The 18,224-nt window shown below is 42.5% G+C and overlaps 1 protein-coding gene across 1 annotated transcript in view; it reads left to right on the forward strand.

The window, feature by feature from the left end:
- LOC130284897 (carboxypeptidase O-like) overlaps positions 1-18,224 on the forward strand; it is a 239,466-nt gene that overhangs the window by 7,212 nt on the left and 214,030 nt on the right. The window contains exon 3 of the mRNA XM_056535811.1: positions 11,137-11,261. Coding sequence (XP_056391786.1) covers positions 11,137-11,261 — 125 coding nt within the window. The remainder of the gene's footprint in view (positions 1-11,136; positions 11,262-18,224) is intronic.

Here is an 18,224-nt window from a genome sequence, read left to right on the forward strand (position 1 = left end):
AACAGACCCTTTATGCCAGTTCTCAAACAGGTAGCCTATAGCTGTTGCTTAACTACAACTCCCATCATTCCCAGACACCCTTTGGCTGTCTAGAAATGATGGGGCTGTAGCAACAGCTTAAGACTCCCGGTTTGAGAACGCACTGGTTCATGTGTGCTCTCCCCAAGGGGAGAGCGCCCTACATGTACTAACCCATTTTTTGTGTTTTTCTTTTCTTCTTGTTTCAGATCTTTGCATGCAGATGACTATGTCAGATTTGTTGGACTACATTGATGACCAGCATTTTGTTTTAGTTTTTTCTATAAATAAAATGGTTAACTAGGGCTTGTGAAGGAGTGTTCTTTGTAATAAAAGTTTTTAAAATGTGTCATGTTTTTTTATTTTAAATTGATTTTACAGGCAAGCTGTCTCATAGATGGAATCCATTACTAAGTCGGGACTAAGTGTTAGCCCAAAAACAGCTAGTGCTAACTCCCAATTATTACCCTGATACGCACCGCCACAAGGGGTGCAGGGAAGAGCCAACAGCCCAAAGTGTCAAAAATGGTGCTCCTGGGCTTAGGCGGTAACAGGTTGATGTTGTTTAGGCTGGGGAGGGCCAGTAACAATGGTCCTCACCCACCCTGGTAACATCAGGCTGTTGTTGCTTAGTTGGTATCTGGTGTTTTTTCATAAACAAATACATTTAAAAAATGCATAAGGTTCCCCCTATTTTCATTCTAAGCCAGATACCAACCAAACAGCAGCAACCATTGTTACAAGACCTCCCCAGCCTAAATAACACCAGCCTGTTACTGCCTAGGCCCAGGAGTGCCAATTTTGATGCTTCAGGCCTGTTGGTACTGTTTCTACCCAGCACTTCAGTGGGGGTGGGAGACAGAATATTAATTAGTGCTAGCTTTTGTTGGGGCTTACACTAAGCCCCAGCTTAGTAATGGATTCCGTCTATGAGACGGCTTCCACTACTATGCCTGTAAACTCAATTAAAAAAAAAAACTGGCCCTTATTAACCATTTTATGTAACCCTTAAGGACGAGGCCAATTTTCATTTTTGAACTTTTGTTTTTTCCTCCTCACCTTCAAATAGTCATAACACTTTCAATTTGCCACCTACAGACCCATAAAACAGCTTGTCTTTTGTGCCACCAATTTTACTTTATAATGACATCAATCATTTCATAACAAAATATACGACAAAACATATAATTATTTGTGGGGCAAAATTGAAAAAAGCAAATGCCATTTTGTAGCTTTTGGGGCTTTTGTTTTTATGCAGTGCACTTTTCCGAAAAAATGACACCATGGGGGACATTTATGAAAGCATTTAGTAGGTTTTTTTTTCTTAAAATTGTCGCAAAAAATCACACTTGGGACTACTCTCTTTTTTCTGCGACTTTTTGATTGTGCAGTGTCCTAAGCAAAAAAAATAATCTTGCTTACCAAAGCAAAAAGTGATTTTTGACTTGCAGTGGTCAGAGATTTATCAAGTGCGAAAGTCGCAAAAAAGGCGCATTACATGAAAAAAAAACCTACAAAATTTACTCCAGCTCAGACAGAAAAAGCCACTACCAAAGCAAAAAAAGAAGAATTGCTTACATGAAAGAAATTTATCAACAGGCTGAAAGCAGTTGATAAATAAGTTGCACATAAGCAAAAAAATTGTAAGAAAAAAATAACTAAAAAAAGGAATACATAAGTAAACATTGATAAATGCCCCCCCCCCCCCCCCATATCTTTATTCTGTAAGTCAATATGATTACAGCAATACCCAACTTATAAAGATTTTATTTCATTATTTCACTACTAAAAAAAATTATAACTTTCTGTACTAAAATTAGTATGTCCTAGTCTAACCCCTATAACTTTTTAATTTTTCCGTATACAGTGATGTATAAGGGCTCACTTTTTGCACCATGATCATTAGTTTTTATCGGGACTTTTTGATAGCTTTTTATTAATTTTTTCTTTTTTGGGCTCTGGTATTGTTTTACGTGCACACCATTGAACATTAACATTGGATTTTTTTACGTGCACGCCATTGAATATTTAATTGGATTTTAATAGTTTGGACATTTACACATGCAGCGATACCACATATCTTTATGTTTGCCTAAGAAAAGGGGGTTGATTCAAACTTTTATTAGGGAAGGGGTTAATTCATGTTTATTTTTTCAATTTTTTTTCATTATTTTTTAGTCCCCATAGGGAACTATAATCTTCAGGTATGGGCCCTTTAGCCATCCTCTCAACTGATCGTGATTTCCCAGCGTTGGTTCTGATCAGCCTGCTGTGCTATCTGGGATTAGTTCTTTTTGCATTTTAGATGGTGCAATCAACTTTGATCGCATTGTCTAAAGGATAAATGCCCAGCATCAGCCTGATCGGCGATGTCTGACATCAGTCATGGGTCCTGGCTGCTGATAGCAGTTGTGAACAACCAGCTAGGAAGCTTTATAGTTCATGAGCTGGACAAGGGAGAACATGTATGCCCTTGGTTCATAAGGGGTTAAATAAAATAAAAATTTGCTGGTCATTGACGTAGTCCACCGAATCCGACATAGTCCACAGGATACAGAGATCTGAAATGGGAAGAAAAGAAAAACACCAAAAATGTGAGAGAGCCCATCAACCAGTGCGTTCTTAAACAGGGAGCCTCCACCTGTTGCTACAATACAACCTCCATCATTCCCAGACAGCCAAAGGCTGTCTTAGAATGATGGGAGTAGTAGTTCAGCAACATCAAGCCTCCAGTTTAGAAACTGGAGGCTCCCTGTTGCTAAACTACTACTCCCATCATTTCCAGACAACCTTTGGCTGTCTGGAAATAATTAAGGTTGTAGTTTAATAATAGCTGGATGCTCCCTGTTTTGGAACACACTGTTCACGTTATACATTTTAAACGTGCCTTTTTTAAAACAAAAGTGCATGCCAATAACACACAATGTGAACAGATACATACTTACTAACCTTCTCTTGGTCTGGGGCTCTTCCTCTATAGCTCCGTCTCTACTGACACCGTTATTAATGGCAGAGCTGTAGAAGAAGACCAAAAGACCAAAAAGAAGGTTGGGAAGGGATCTTCTTCTGTATACAGTATACAGCAAAGGCTGTATACAACCCCCTCCCTGCAAAGAGTTAATTAACGTTCAGCAGCGCTAATTAACGCTTATCTTGCTGGACTGATGCATTATGCTCAACCCAGTAAGACACAACTTTGAACACTTCAATCAGACATGTCAAAAGTTGTTTTGATTGCATCAGCTGGGGAGCTCAGCGCAATGCTGCCTGCTTCCCCGGCATGTAATTAAGGGTCCCAGCGGGTCTCAGGAGTAAGAGTCGGTGCTATCCAGGTAATATGAGGCAAGATGTGCTGTATACCAGTGCAACCTAAGCATTTTATTGCCAGTTTGCCTAAAAAAGTTTGCCATGAATTAACCACTTTTCAAAAGTTCAAAAAGCCCAGCAAGCAGAACTTAAAAAAAAATGGTCGGTTCACAAATGCAAATGTCTAACCTCCGATTTCATCCATTTGCAAAAATGTTTAACTAACATTTTATTGAATTCTTTAGCTCTTTACCAGTGTTTCTGTTTTATTAGTTTAACCCCTTAGGCTGTTTTGACCTTAATGGTCATTGCAAATGTTTTAAATTTTACATGTGTCCACTTATTTGGAAATACAATTGGAAGGCTTTTACTTTTGAAAGAGATTTTGAGAACGTTTTTTCGTGACATATTGTACATTAGTGATAAATTTTGATTGATATATTCAGTGTTTTTTGTGAAAAACTCAAAATTTTGTTAAATATTTCTAGATTTTACATTTTCTGCTCGTACGACAAATAGTCATGCCACACCAAATTAATAATTAATTATCATCTACAATATGTTTACTCTATGTTTCCATTATTTGATAAGCAATCTTTTACTTTTTTAGAATGTTAGAAAGTTTATAAGTTTAGCAGCAAATTTACAAATTTTCAAGAAAAATTTTAAATCAGATTTTTCAGGGACCAGTTCAGTTCAGAATGACATTAAAGAAGCATATTAACCCTTTAAACGTTTCACAGAAATAAAAGCAAAGTAGAGGCAAAAATTTTTAATAATTTTTTTTTGCTAATTTTCCATTTTAACCTCTTAAGGGGGAGGGGGGAGGTACTCGGGCCCTGAGACATCTTATCCCCTATCCAAATGATAAGGGATAATATGTCTCACTGCGGGGGTCCCGCCGCTGGAGAGCCCCGCAATCTTGCATTTGCCACCCACCTGTTTGGGCTGCACACCGCGTTGTCAGCTCACAAACAGCCGGGTGGTGACCACGGGGTCAGAGTATCATGACGTCATGACTCCTCCCCTGTGTGTCGTGGGAGGGCGGCGTGACGACCATTGATTGATCAATGTTACCCTATGGGATAACAATGACCAATGTAAAAGATCAGTGTGTGCAGTGTTATAGCCCCCTATGGGGATATAACATTGCATAATAAAAGTGAAAAAAAAAGTTAATAAAGATCATTTAACCCCTCCCCTAATAAAAGTTTGAATCACCCCCTTTTGCCATAAAAAAAAAAAACCTGTGTAAATAAAAATAAACATATGTGGTATTGCCACATGCGGAAATGTTGGAATTATAAAAATATATAATTAATTAAACCCCACGGTCAATGGTGTACGTGCAAACAAATTCCAAAGTCCAAAATAGCATATTTTTGGTCACTTTTTATATCAGGAAAAAATTAATAATAAGCTATTTAACCCCTTCAGGACCAAGCCCATTTTGGCCTTGAGGACCAGAGCGTTTTTTGCACATCTGACCACTGTCACTTTAAACATTAAGAACTCTGGAATGCTTTTAGATATCATTCTGATTCCGAGATTGTTTTTTCGTGACATATTCTTCTTTAACATGGTGGTAAATTTTTGTGGTAACTTGCATCCTTTCCTTGTGAAAAATCCTAAAATTTGATGAAAAATTTGAAAATTTAGCATTTTTCTAACTTTGAAGCTCTCTGCTTGTAAGGAAAATGTATATTACAAATAAAAAAAATTTTTATTCACATATACAATATGTCTACTTTATGTTTGCATCATAAAAGTGACGAGTTTTTACTTTTGGAAGACACCAGAGGGCTTCAAAGTTCAGCAGCAATTTTCCAATTTTTCACAACATTTTCAAACTCACAATTTTTCACTGACCAGTTCAGGTTTGAAATGGATTTGAAGGGTCTTCATATTAGAAATACCCCACAAATGACCCCATTATAAAAACTGCACCCCCCCAAAGTATTCAAAATGACATTCAGTCATCATTTTAACCCTTTAGGTGTTTCACAGGAATAGAAGCAAAGTGAAGGAGAAAATTCACAATCTTCATTTTTTACACTCGCATGTTCTTGTAGACCCAATTTTTGAATTTTTACAAGGGGTAAAAGGAGAAAATGTATACTTATATTTGTAGCCCAATTTCTCTCGAGTAAGCACATACCTCATATGTCTATGTAAATTGTTCGGCGGGCGCAGTAGAGGGCTCAGAAGGGAAAGAGCGACAAGGGGATTTTGGAGAGTACGTTTTTCTGAAATGGTTTTTGGGGGGCATGTTGCATTTAGGAAGCCCCTATGGTGCCAGAACAGCAAAAAACCCTCACATGGCATACCATTTTGGAAACTAGACCCCTTGAGGAACATAACAAGGAATAAAGTGAGCCTTAATACCCCACAGGTGTTTCACGACTTTTGCATATGTAAAAAAAAAATATTTTTTTCACTAAAATGTGTGTTTCCCCCCAAATTTCACATTTTTCCAAGGGTTAATAGCAGGAAATGCCCCCGAATATTTGTAACCCCTTCTCTTCTGAGTTTGGAGGTACCCCATAAGTTGACCTGAAGTGCACTATGGGCGAACTACAATGCTCAGAAGAGAAGGAGTCATATTTGGCTTTTTGAGAGCAAATTTTGCTCGGGGGGCATGTCGCATTTAGGAAGCCCCTATGGTGCCAGAACAGCAAAAAAAAAAACACATGGCATACCATTTTGGAAACTAGACCCCTTGAGGAATGTAACAAGGAATAAAGTGAGCCTTATTACCCCCACAGGTGTTTCACGACTTTTGCATATGTAAAAAAAAAAAAAAAATATTTCCACTAAAATGTGTGTTTCCCCCCAAATTTCACATTTTTGCAAGGGTTAATAGCAGGAAATACCCCCCCCCCCCCCCAATATTTGTAACCCCTTCTCTTCTGAGTATGGAGGTACCCCATAAGTTGACCTGAAGTGCACTATGGGCGAACTACAATGCTCAGAAGAGAAGGAGTCATATTTGGCTTTTTGAGAGCAAATTTTGCTCGGGGGGCATATCGCATTTAGGAAGCCCCTATGGTGCCAGAACAGCAAAAAAAAAACACATGGCATACCATTTTGGAAACGAGACCCCTTGAGGAACGTAACAAGGGATACAGTGAGCATTTGCCCCCCACTGGTGTCTGACAGATCTTTGGAACAGTGGGCTGTACAAGTTTTCATTTTCACGGACCACTGTTCCAAAGATCCGTCAGACACCTGTGGGGGGTAAATTCTCACTGCACCCCTCATTACATTCCGTGAGGGGTGTCGTTTCCGAAATGGGGTCACATGTGGGTTTTTTTTTTTTTGCGTTTGTCAAAACCGCTGTAACAATCAGCCACCCCTGTGCAAATCACCTCAAATGTACATGGCGCACTCTCCCTTCTGGGCCTTGTTGTGCGCCCCCAGAGCACTTTGCGCTCACATATGGGGTATCTCTGTAGTCGAGAGAAATTGCGTTACAAATTTTGCGGGGCTTTTTTCCCTTTTACCTCTTGTGAAAATGTAAAATATAGGGCAACATCAGCATGTTAGTGTAAAAAATTTAATTTTTTTACACTAACATTCTGGTGTAGACCCCAACATTTCCTTTTCATGAAGGGTTAAAGAAGAAAAAGCCCACCAAACCTTGTAACGCAATTTCTCCCGAGTACGGCGATACCCCATATGTCACCCTAAACTGTTGCCTTGAAATACAACAGGGCTCCAAAGTGAGAGCGCCGTGCGCATTTGAGGCCTAAATTAGGGATTTGCATAGGGGTGGACATAGGGGTATTCTACACCAGTGATTCCCAAACAGGGTGCCTCCAGCTGTTGCAAAACTCCCAGCATGCGTGGACAGTCAACGGCTGTCCGGCAATACTGGGAGTTGTTGTTTTTCAACAGCTGGAGGATCTGCTTTGGAAACAGTGGCGTAGCGGACGTTCTTATTGGGGGAGGGGGGCTGTGTAGGGGTATGTGTATATGTAGTGTTTTTAACTTTTTATTTTATTTTGTGTTAGTGTAGTGTAGTGTTTTTAGGGTACAGTCACATGGGCGGGGGATTACAGCGAGTTTCCCAGCGCAAAATTTGCTGCATCTCAAGATGTGAGAAACCCACTGTAAAAGCCTTGCCCATGTGAATGTACCCTGTACATTCACAGGGGGGGGGGGGGGTGCACCAGCTGTTGCAAAACCACAACTCCCAGCATCCATGGTCTGTTAGTGCATGCTTGGAGTTATAGTTTTGCAACAGCTGGAGGCACACAGGTTAGGAAACACTGAGTTAGAAACAGACAATGTTTCCCAACCAGTGTGTCTCCAGTTGATGCAAAACTACAACTCCCAGCATGCCCAGACAGCTGAAGGGCATGCTGAAGGGCCAGATGTTGCTGAACTAAAACTCCCAGCATGCCTGGACAGTCAGTGCATGCTGGGAGTTGTAGTTTTGCAACAGCTGGAAGAGCACAGATTGGAGACCATTATACAATGGTCTCCAAACTGGGGCCCTCCAGATGTTGCAAAACTACAACTCCCAGCATGCCCAGACAGCCAAAGGCTGTCTAGGCATGCTGGGAGTTGTAGTTTTCAGACTCCTAGAAGCAGCAGTGAAGATCTTCACTGCTGCCTCTGAGGACTACATACTTACACGTCGCTGCTCGTCCACGTGGCCGGTCCTGCCGCTGCTCCTCGGTCCCGCCGCTGCTCCAGGTAAGTCCGCCGGTCCCCACGTGTTCCCCCCGAATGCCGCAGGTCCCCGCGAGCCCCTGCAGCCTTCGTCCCCCGTTCTGCCCGACTTCCAGGGGCGGGCAGTGCGGGGGATCTGAACTTTCACCCCAGATCACTGTGATTGGTCCACAAGGACCAATCACAGTGATCGCTGACCAGGACCATCAATGGATGGTCCTGGGGGTGAAGCAGAAGTTGTCCCCTGCTGGAAACAGCGGGACTTCTGCCAGTTAACCCGTGCGATGCTGTGCATCGCCGGGTTAACTGAATGTCATTTATAAACGCCGGGATGCGCGAACGCACTGCACAACCCGGTGTTTATATATGACATTCTGCGGGAAGGGGTTAAAGGTCCAATCAATACAAAAATGGTACTGCTAAAAACTTGACAACATGGCACAAAAATTGAGCCCTCATACCATCCCATACGTGGAAAAATAAAAAAGTTATAGGGGTCAGAAGATGACAATTCACAAGTACGACAAAATCAAACCTATATAAGTAGGGCATTATTTTAATCTAATGGACCTACAGAAAAAATAGAAGGTGTGATTTTTACCGAAAAATGTACTGCATTGAAACGGAAGCCCCCCAAAATTACAAAATGGTGTTTTCTCTTCAATTTTGTTGCACTATTATTTTTTTTCCATTTCCATTTTTTTTTCATTTGTGAGTAAAATGACTGGTCATTACAAAGTAGAGTTTGTGGCGCAAAAAATAAGCCAGGATATGGATTTTTAGGTGCAAAATTTTAAGAATTATGATTCTTTTAAAGGAAAAAATTAAATTGCAAAAACAGAAAAACCCCGGGGTCCTTAAGGGGTTAATGTGACAGTTTAAAATGATCAGGTATATGTACAGTACGTGATGGCGCGGCAATTCAGCCCTCATCACCACCTACCAGTATTGTATTTTGCAGAATCGTGTTAAAGGGAAACTGTCATTAGTTTCACCTGCACTAACCTGTTGGCATAGGTGTATATTGTGGGTGAAACTGATGATAACGATACTTACCTGTCCCTGCTCTGTAGTCCCGTTGGCCCATTTTCTTTCTCATTTGGGGCAGCAGGCTTGGTGTGCAGGCAAAGGTTCAGGAACATACTGACATCCCCTCTGTTGCTACCCCAAGCCTGCTCGCAGCCAGACCAAGCGAAGAAGCAGCAGCAGTGATGTCAGTATGCTCCTGAAGCTTTGCCCACACACCAAGCCTACCGCCCAAACGAGAAGGATAACAGGCCAACGGGACTACAGACTGGGGACAGGTGAGTATCATTGTCATCAGTGTCACCTGCTACACACTACATTACTATACCTACAGGTTAATGCAGGTGAAACTGATGACAGTTTCCCTTTCAAAAACATTTCCATTATCTGTTACAAGTTTAATTAATCCTTTAAGCTTACATTAGTAATGTAAATAATCATTGCATAATACTTAAAATGCTTTTTTTTTATACTTCTTTGTTAGGCTAAGCCTCCACGTTTTTTTTGGGAGGGAGAAATGCCCCCAAAATAATGCCACAACTGCGGCAAAAATGCAAAGGCCAGATGTTAGCGGAGAGTCAATAGGGAATCATAAAACACTAAACCCACTTAGCTTTTTTGCTTTGGCACTTTTCCTTGCTCCAGGGCCTTTTTCTGCTCATTGGCAGTTTTCCAAAACAGCTAAACAGCTGCGGGTAAAGCTCAGGCTGTCCAGGAGGTATACATTTTATACCAACACATAGAATAGGACAGGCATTCTGCACTCACCGTAAAGGTGCTGGTCATTTGGCTCCCATCTATGGCAGCTCCTCCGGGAACGCTGGCAAGATAGCATGGGACGCCTCTGAACTCCCCATGCTACCTTGCCCACCTTCCCGGAGGAGCAGCCAGAGATGGGAGCCAAATGACCAGCACCTTTGCGGTGAGTGCAGGACACCTGTCCTATTCTATGTGTTGCTATTGTTGATACCTATTTCATATTGTCTTAGCACTGCCGCAGGTGGAGTTATCTGGTTAGCTACAGTGTCAGACCATAATCAATCTCAAGGAGCAGTATAGTTAAGTATCGGTGCCACTTGTTCTCTATTCACATACATTTTATACCTCCTGCACAGCAAGGAAAGGGTAGCAGGCTGGCTTATTTAGGCTGGGGAGGGCCAAAAAAAAATTGCCCTTAACCACTCTGGTAATGTCTGGGTGCTAGTTTTTAAAAAAAATAAGTAAATAAATTATGTGTGGGGCCCCCTATTTTCATTATCAACCAGATACAAATGAAGCTGCAGCAGCCTGACATTGCCAGGGTGGGTAATGCCCTCAGTCCAAATGACGCCAGCCTGCTAGGCCATGGAGCACCATTTGTAATCCACCAAGCCTGGCAGTACTTTGCTCTTCCCAGTATCCCTGTGCCAAAGGGTACTAGGGTATTAATAGGTGGTAAATGACAGCTGTTTCTGGTGCTATCGCTAAGCCCCAGCTTAGTATTGGACTTGTCTATGAGACAGCTTCCACTACTTAACCTTTAAAGTAAATAAAAAAAAACACAACAAAGTTTTTAGAAAAATAATCATTTTATAATAAGAATTTAATAATTTGCATATAAAACAGAGCACCCTGAATCAAAAATGATAATATTTAAACCAATAACAACATGGGTCCAAAACATCAACAACAGACCATAACGATGGAATGAAATCTCTATGTATCAATTAATCAATCCCCAATGACTGTATATCAATTATCAGAGGAGATCGGTAATACCAAAACTGACAACAAACTATCATTATAACACAATACAGTTCTTGACCAAATGATATAAAGGCCAGTCAGCAGAAAGACAATGTCCCACAATGTCCATATCAAAAGAAGCACTAAAATCAGAGGTGGTTTTTGAAGCATTTTTTGCAGGCTGATTTTAAGAAGCTTTATTTTAACCATGTGGACCAGGTGTATAACCAGTGGGATCCCTGCATGACACAGCTTTTATAAACATGCCTCATGCAACAGCTAGTGTACAATTAACTACCCTAAATGTATGTAATAATTGAGACAAAATGTATATGTTAACTAAGTAATTTTGTTTGTTTGTTTTACAATGTTATATTTATCTAGCTTGACCTGTGGAAGCCTGATCTCATACAAGAAATATATTCTGGAGGAGAAATACATATTCGTGTCCAATCTTCCAATGTGCAGCAGATGAAAGAGAACCTTCTGCAACAAAATATACCATTTGGGTAGGTTTACTAAACAACTGGGTATTTATACTGCTAATTTCAACTTGAAGTACTATTCCGTGTACATGAGATGGAGTTTAATGTGACAGATACCTTTTTGGGTAGCACTTTAAGGTGTTATGGCATAAACATTTTTTTTTTGTTTAGAATTCACTTTTTAGATGGTATTTTAACATTTGGACTTCCATTTTATATTTAAGTTTGAACTTTTCTTCATTACCATGCTTTTTAATCACAGCCTAATTATAGTAAATAATTACTGCTTATGTAGTCGGACTGGGGAGGGTAGTGTTTTATCATTAAAGAGACTGACAAACTGCCATATGGAGACTTGCAATGCAAATATGGGGGGCTTGGCTTCACGTCACGTCTCCAGTCCCGGAAACACAGAGGTTTCCAAGACTAGAGCAGCTGTCCGGCATGGAATGCGGGTCCTGTACGGAGATCGCGGGGGTCCCAGCAGCAGCCCCCCCCCCTGCGATCAGGGACAAGAAGTCTATGGCCAGAATACCCCTTTAAAGACTCTATTGATGAATAGTGTTGCTCAGAAATATTCTCAATGCAAATTTTATTTGCGAATATTGCATATTCGCGAATCCCCATTTTTTTTTTCAAAGTACACATCACAGCGATCATCTCTCTCTGCTTTCAGCTTGTGTGGTGTAAAGAAGGCTCTAATACTACTGTGAGACTGGCGTGCAAATTTTCGCATATACGAATTTTCGCATAGGCAAATTGTTGTATGTGCTAATTTTCGCATATGCAAATTTTTGCATATGCAAATTTTTGCATATGCGAAAATAAAACATGAATATGATGAATATGCAAATTTAGCGAATATATGACGAATATTCGTCCATATATTAGCGAAATATCGTGAATTTGAATATGGCCTATGCCGCTCAACACTATTGATGATGAACAAGGTTTACAAAAGTGCCATGAGAAGATGCAACCTGAGGTGAATTCACCAAGACCACAAAATGTGTCACAACTGGGATTTTGTAAACTACTACAATCAGTTATTACCAATCCTAGCTACTGTAATACACCCAACCTACAAGCAATAAAGCTCTGGAAGTGGATTAAAAATATAAACAAGATTTTAAAGAAGAAAAGAGAGTAGTGATATCAGATAAAGCACTGACACATTATGATTAGAGTTGATCGCAAATATTCGAAACGCAAATTTTCACTGTGAATAACGGCACTTCGCGATTTCGCAAATATTTAGAATATAGTGATATATATTCATAATGACAAATATTGGTTTTTTTTTCGAATATGCCAAAATATGCGTATACAGTGGTCCCTCAACATACGATGGTAATTCGTTCCAAACGACCCATCGTTTGTCGAATCCATCGTATGTTGAGGGATCCGTGCAATGTAAAGTATAGGCATCTGTACTCACCTGTCCCCGTCGCTCCGGACCAGGTCCTCACCGCTCCCTCTGCTGTTCCAGGGGCTCCCGATGCTGTCCCGCTGCTCCGGTGTCTTCTTCGCGATCCTCCGGTGTCTTGCGCATCTTCTGCAGGGTCCGGGCCTTGCTTTCCGGTGACGTTATTACGCTGCTGCGCCGGCGCGGCGTGCGTAGTGACGTAATAACGGGAATAGGTAAGTGAACCTGCTGGGGCACATTACACTGCTATCCGACAGCAGCTTAAGCATTTTGCGCTGTCGGATAGCAGTTAATGCGATGGCCCCGACATATAAAAGCATCGTATGTCGATGCTGACATCGACATACGATGGCCTCTGAGAGGCCATCGTATGTCGATTTTATCATATGTCGGGGCCATCGTAGGTCGGGGGGTTACTGTATATGCAAATATGCAAATATTTGTGAATATCGGCTCTTCCAGTCAGAGGACACTGATGCCTCGCTCATGCGCACAATGCAAATGTCATTACGAATTTTCACATTGAAAAAAAAAATTAACTTAGCAAATATGCGAATTTCATGAACATAGGACTAATACTTGTCCATATATTTGCAAAATATTGCAAATTCTAATATGGCCCCTGCTGCTCATGACTAATTATGATCCAAACGTTCCCATAAAAGTAGCTTAGAGAAAGAAAAGAAAAAGGAACACAAAAGTGCCCCTGGTGAAGTATGTTAGTCACAGGTGTAGAAATGCTGGTTAGAAACACTCACCCTGTGGTGTTGACCTAAAAGCACAACATCTATAGGCGCATGTCAATTGCAAAGGGGTCCTGCAGCTTGGTTCCCCTGATCCCAGGTATCTTCTGGTCCTGTAATAGCGTAGGCAGGAAAAATGCTAAAGAAATGGGAATTTTCAAATTGCCAGACCCCTTGGAATAGTCAGTCCGACAATGGTAGACCAAATGAATAAAAGATAGCGTTTATTCCAAGCACATATCAATGCGTTTCAGGCCCGAAATGGGCCCTTAGTCAGGACAAGGTGCTGATGCAGAGGTAGTGAGACACAGGCATTAAATAGCTGCAGAGATATTTTGCACACACTAATTGCATCAATTAAGTTTAACATATTCACTAAGCACTGGTAGGTAAATGAGGTAACCACTCTGGGTATAAAACACATAAATGACAAAGCGATAATATAAAAAAACACAAAATTATTCATCACAATAATGTTAATATATAGAATAATTGGAGTTATTCCAAATAGACCTTAAAAATGTATTAAATAGACAAATATGTATGTTCAAAAGAACGCATCTCCTCATGCACTTAGTAAATCAACGCAAGTGCCGAGGGAGTTCTGGTGTGGGCAGGTCCTATGTGTAACTACAATATCATTTATTCAAGGCTAAAAATTATTAAAATCATCATATGGCTACGTTAGGACGTTATGTAAGGTGACCCTGGAAAGGGAGCCAGGGTCACATATATAATTGATTGCGCTCCCATATGGAGCTGTTGCAGAGGTCAAAAGGGGTGGAGCTAAAGTGCTGCTCCGTTTGCTGCTGAGGAATGACAGCACTCACAGTTACGAGCGCTCCCATTGAGGAGCACTGCAAAGCTGTGATGGAGGACAAAAGGGGCGGGACTGAAGTGACGCTCCATGTTCATATGCTGTCACAACATCGGCGCTCACAATAACGAGTGCTATGATGCCGTGACGGAGGTGAAAAGGGGCGGAGCATGATTCTTGCTCGGTATGAGTTTATATTACTACGATTACTGTCACTCCTATGCGCCGCTTTTGCGTCTCGGTCTCTTAATCCTGCAGTTTGATAGAGAGGCCCTGAGCCTTATCTGGGATGTAAAATGATTCACCCAATATCTATATGAGAGATCATTTATTCTTGCTACTGACCATCAACCTGACCTCTTTTTTCCTCCCCCCCACCCCCGTTTTCTCAAACTCAACATGGAGAAGACGGAATTCATCATTTTACCTCCATCCTACTCCAACCCCCCCCTCCCCCCCACCCAGTCTATCAATCATAGTCAATGTCTCTACCCTCTCTCCAGCAACCCAAGTCTGCTGCCTTGGGGTCACTTTTGACTCGGCGCTGTCTTTCAAACCTTACTTCCAGACCCTTACCACTGCCTGTCATCTTCACCTCAAAAACATCTCTCGAATCTGCTTATTCGTCAACTTTGACTCAACTAAGCTATTGGTACATGCCTTCAATATCTACCGGTTGGACTACTGCAATATCCTCCTCTGTGGCCTTCCATTAAAACACTTCTTGCCTCTAATCCATCCTCAACTCTACTGCTCGACTAATCCACCTATCACCTTGCTTCTTCTCTGCCTCTCCCCTGTGCCAATCCTTTCACTGGCTACCCGTTGCCCAACTTATTCAATTTAAACTGTTCACAATGACATATAAGGCCATCCACAACCATTCAGCTCCATACATCTCTGACCTGATCTCCCTATACCACCCAGCACGTAATCTCTGATCATCTCAAGACGTCTCCTCCACCCTGGCCTGCACTTCATATGACGATCGCCAAGATTTTTCCCAAGCTTCCTCCATACACTAGAACTCACTACCTCAGCACATCCTGCTCTCACCCACCATCAAGACCTTCAAAAGCAACCTGAAGACCCATCTATTCAAGCAAGCCTACGACCTTCAATAATCCTGCTGCCACTGCACCACTAATGGTTACTTCCCCACCTCCCCACAGATGACTTGCTGTCCCCCCTCACCTATTGTTTTCCTCCCCTCTCCTTGTAGATTGTGAGCCCTTGCAGGCAGGGCCCTCTCCCCCTCTGTGTCAGTCGGCAAGTTAATCTGTGTAAAGCTCAATGTTCCTATGTTAGTTTAATGTACTGTTACTTTAATCATATGTAAAGTGCCCTGGAACCAAGGGTGCTATATAAATAAATAATAATAATAATAAACCTACAGTCTCTTTTTTTAACCCACAAAAGGTATTCCACTCACAGCTGCTGCACATATCCAAAGAAAGATGGGCATTGTTTCTTAGAGGACACAAATGTAAAATTGAGTTAAAAAGGACATATCTGCACACCATTGCTGATAGGTTATCCAGGCTGCCATTACCTGACATTCCTCCATCACATGAGTTGTTTGTTGTTACACAAAGTGAAAATCTTCCAGTGACTGCAGAACAGATTTAGAGGGAGCCTAGGAAGGGTTTCTTTCTCAAGTTTATTTAGCTACACTACAGGAATGGAGTTACAGGCAAGGGTCTCATGTACCTCCTTTTTATCACTTTTGTACAGAGTATAGTGGTTGTCTAATGTGGGAAATCAGAGATATTGTTATTTCTTGTCCAAGAGCTCAAGTAATGAGCGATCTGCATGTCAGACACATTGGAGCACGAAACATTAAAGCACTGGCTAGAGGCTTTGTACAATGACCTGGAATTTACTTACAAATCAAACAACTAGCTCAACGCTGTCTCGGTTTTCACAGATACAAAACATGCCAGAAACCATACCACTGCCTTTCTGGAAATGGGTTACTGTACTATGCCAAATAATTCATGTTGATCCTGCAGGACCTTTCATGGGAACAAACTTTTTAGTTGTGGTGGATGCTGTCACGATGCCGGCTGGCAGGTGGTGGATCCTCTGTGCCAGAGAGGGATTGGCGTGGACCGTGCTAGAGGATCGGTTCTAAGTCACTACTGGTTTTCACCAGAGCCCGCCGCAAAGCGGGATGGTCTTGCTGCGGCGGTAGTGACCAGGTCGTATCCCCTAGCAACGGCTCAACCTCTCTGGCTGCTGAAGATAGGCGCGGTACAAGGGAGTAGACAGAAGCAAGGTCGGACGTAGCAGAAGGTCGGGGCAGGCAGCAAGGATCGTAGTCAGGGGCAACGGCAGAAGGTCTGGAATCACAGGCAAGGAACACACAAGGAACGCTTTCACTGGCACTAGGGCAACAAGATCCGGCGAGGGAGTGAAGGGGAAGTGAGGTGATATAGGGAAGTGCACAGGTGTAAACACTAATTGGAACCACTGCACCAATCAGCGGTGCAGTGGCCCTTTAAATCGCAAAGACCCGGCGCGCGCGCGCCCTAGGGAGCGGGGCCGCGCGCGCCGGGACAGAACTGACGGGGAGCGAGTAAGGTACGGGAGCCGGGGTGCGCATCGCGAGCGGGCGCTACCCGCATCGCGAAACGCATCCCGGCCGGAGGTGGTAACGCAGCGCCCCGGGTCCGTGGAACCGACCGGGGCGCTGCAGTGAGGGAAGTGTAGCGAGCGCTCCGGGGAGGAGCGGGGACCCGGAGCGCTCGGCGTAACAGTACCCCCCCCCTTGGGTCTCCCCCTCTTCTTGGGGCCTGAGAACCTGAGGATCAGACTTTTGTCCAGGATATTGTCCTCAGGTTCCCAGGACCTCTCTTCTGGACCACAACCCTCCCAATCCACTAAAAAAAAAGTTCTTCCCCTGACCTTTTTAGAGGCCAAAATCTCTTTGACAGAGAAGATGTCCGAGGAGCCGGAAACAGGAGTGGGAGGAACAGATTTAGGAGAAAAACGGTTGAGGATGAGAGGTTTAAGAAGAGAGACGTGAAAGGCATTAGGGATACGAAGAGAAGGAGGAAGAAGAAGTTTGTAAGAGACAGGATTAATTTGACACAAAACTTTAAAAGGACCAAGATAGCGTGGTCCCAACTTATAGCTCGGGACACGGAAACGGACATATTTAGCGGAGAGCCATACCTTGTCTCCAGGGGAAAAAATGGGAGGAGCTCTTCTTTTCTTATCTGCGAATCTCTTCATGCGAGAAGAAGCCTGTAAGAGAGAATTTTGGGTCTCTTTCCATATGGTGGAAAGATCACGAGAAATTTCATCCACAGCGGGCAGACCAGAGGGCAAGGGGGTAGGGAGGGGGGGAAGAGGGTGACGGCCGTACACCACGAAAAACGGAGATTTGGAGGAAGATTCAGAGATTCTGAAATTATACGAGAACTCGGCCCAAGGTAGAAGATCTGCCCAGTCATCCTGGCGGGAGGAAACAAAATGTCGTAAATAGTCACCCAAGATCTGGTTAATTCTCTCTACTTGTCCATTGGATTGAGGATGGTATGCAGAAGAAAAATTTAATTTAATCTTGAGTTGTTTACAGAGAGCCCTCCAGAATTTAGACACAAATTGGACGCCTCTATCCGAGACGATCTGTGTAGGCAACCCGTGAAGACGAAAAATGTGTACAAAAAATTGTTTAGCCAACTGAGGCGCTGAAGGAAGACCAGGAAGAGGGATGAAATGTGCCATTTTGGAGAATCGATCAACGACCACCCAAATAACAGTGTTGCCATGGGATGGGGGTAAGTCAGTAATAAAATCCATACCAATCAGAGACCAAGGTTGTTCGGGGACAGGTAGAGGATGAAGAAAACCAGCGGGCTTCTGGCGAGGAGTCTTATCCCGGGCACAGATAGTGCAGGCTCGCACAAAGTCCACCACATCAGTCTCTAGAGTCGGCCACCAATAGAAGCGAGAGATGAGTTGCACAGATTTCTTGATGCCCGCATGACCTGCGA

This window comes from Hyla sarda, chromosome 8 (genome assembly GCF_029499605.1).
Source record: "Hyla sarda isolate aHylSar1 chromosome 8, aHylSar1.hap1, whole genome shotgun sequence".
In the NCBI taxonomy this organism is placed as follows: Eukaryota; Metazoa; Chordata; class Amphibia; order Anura; family Hylidae; genus Hyla; species Hyla sarda.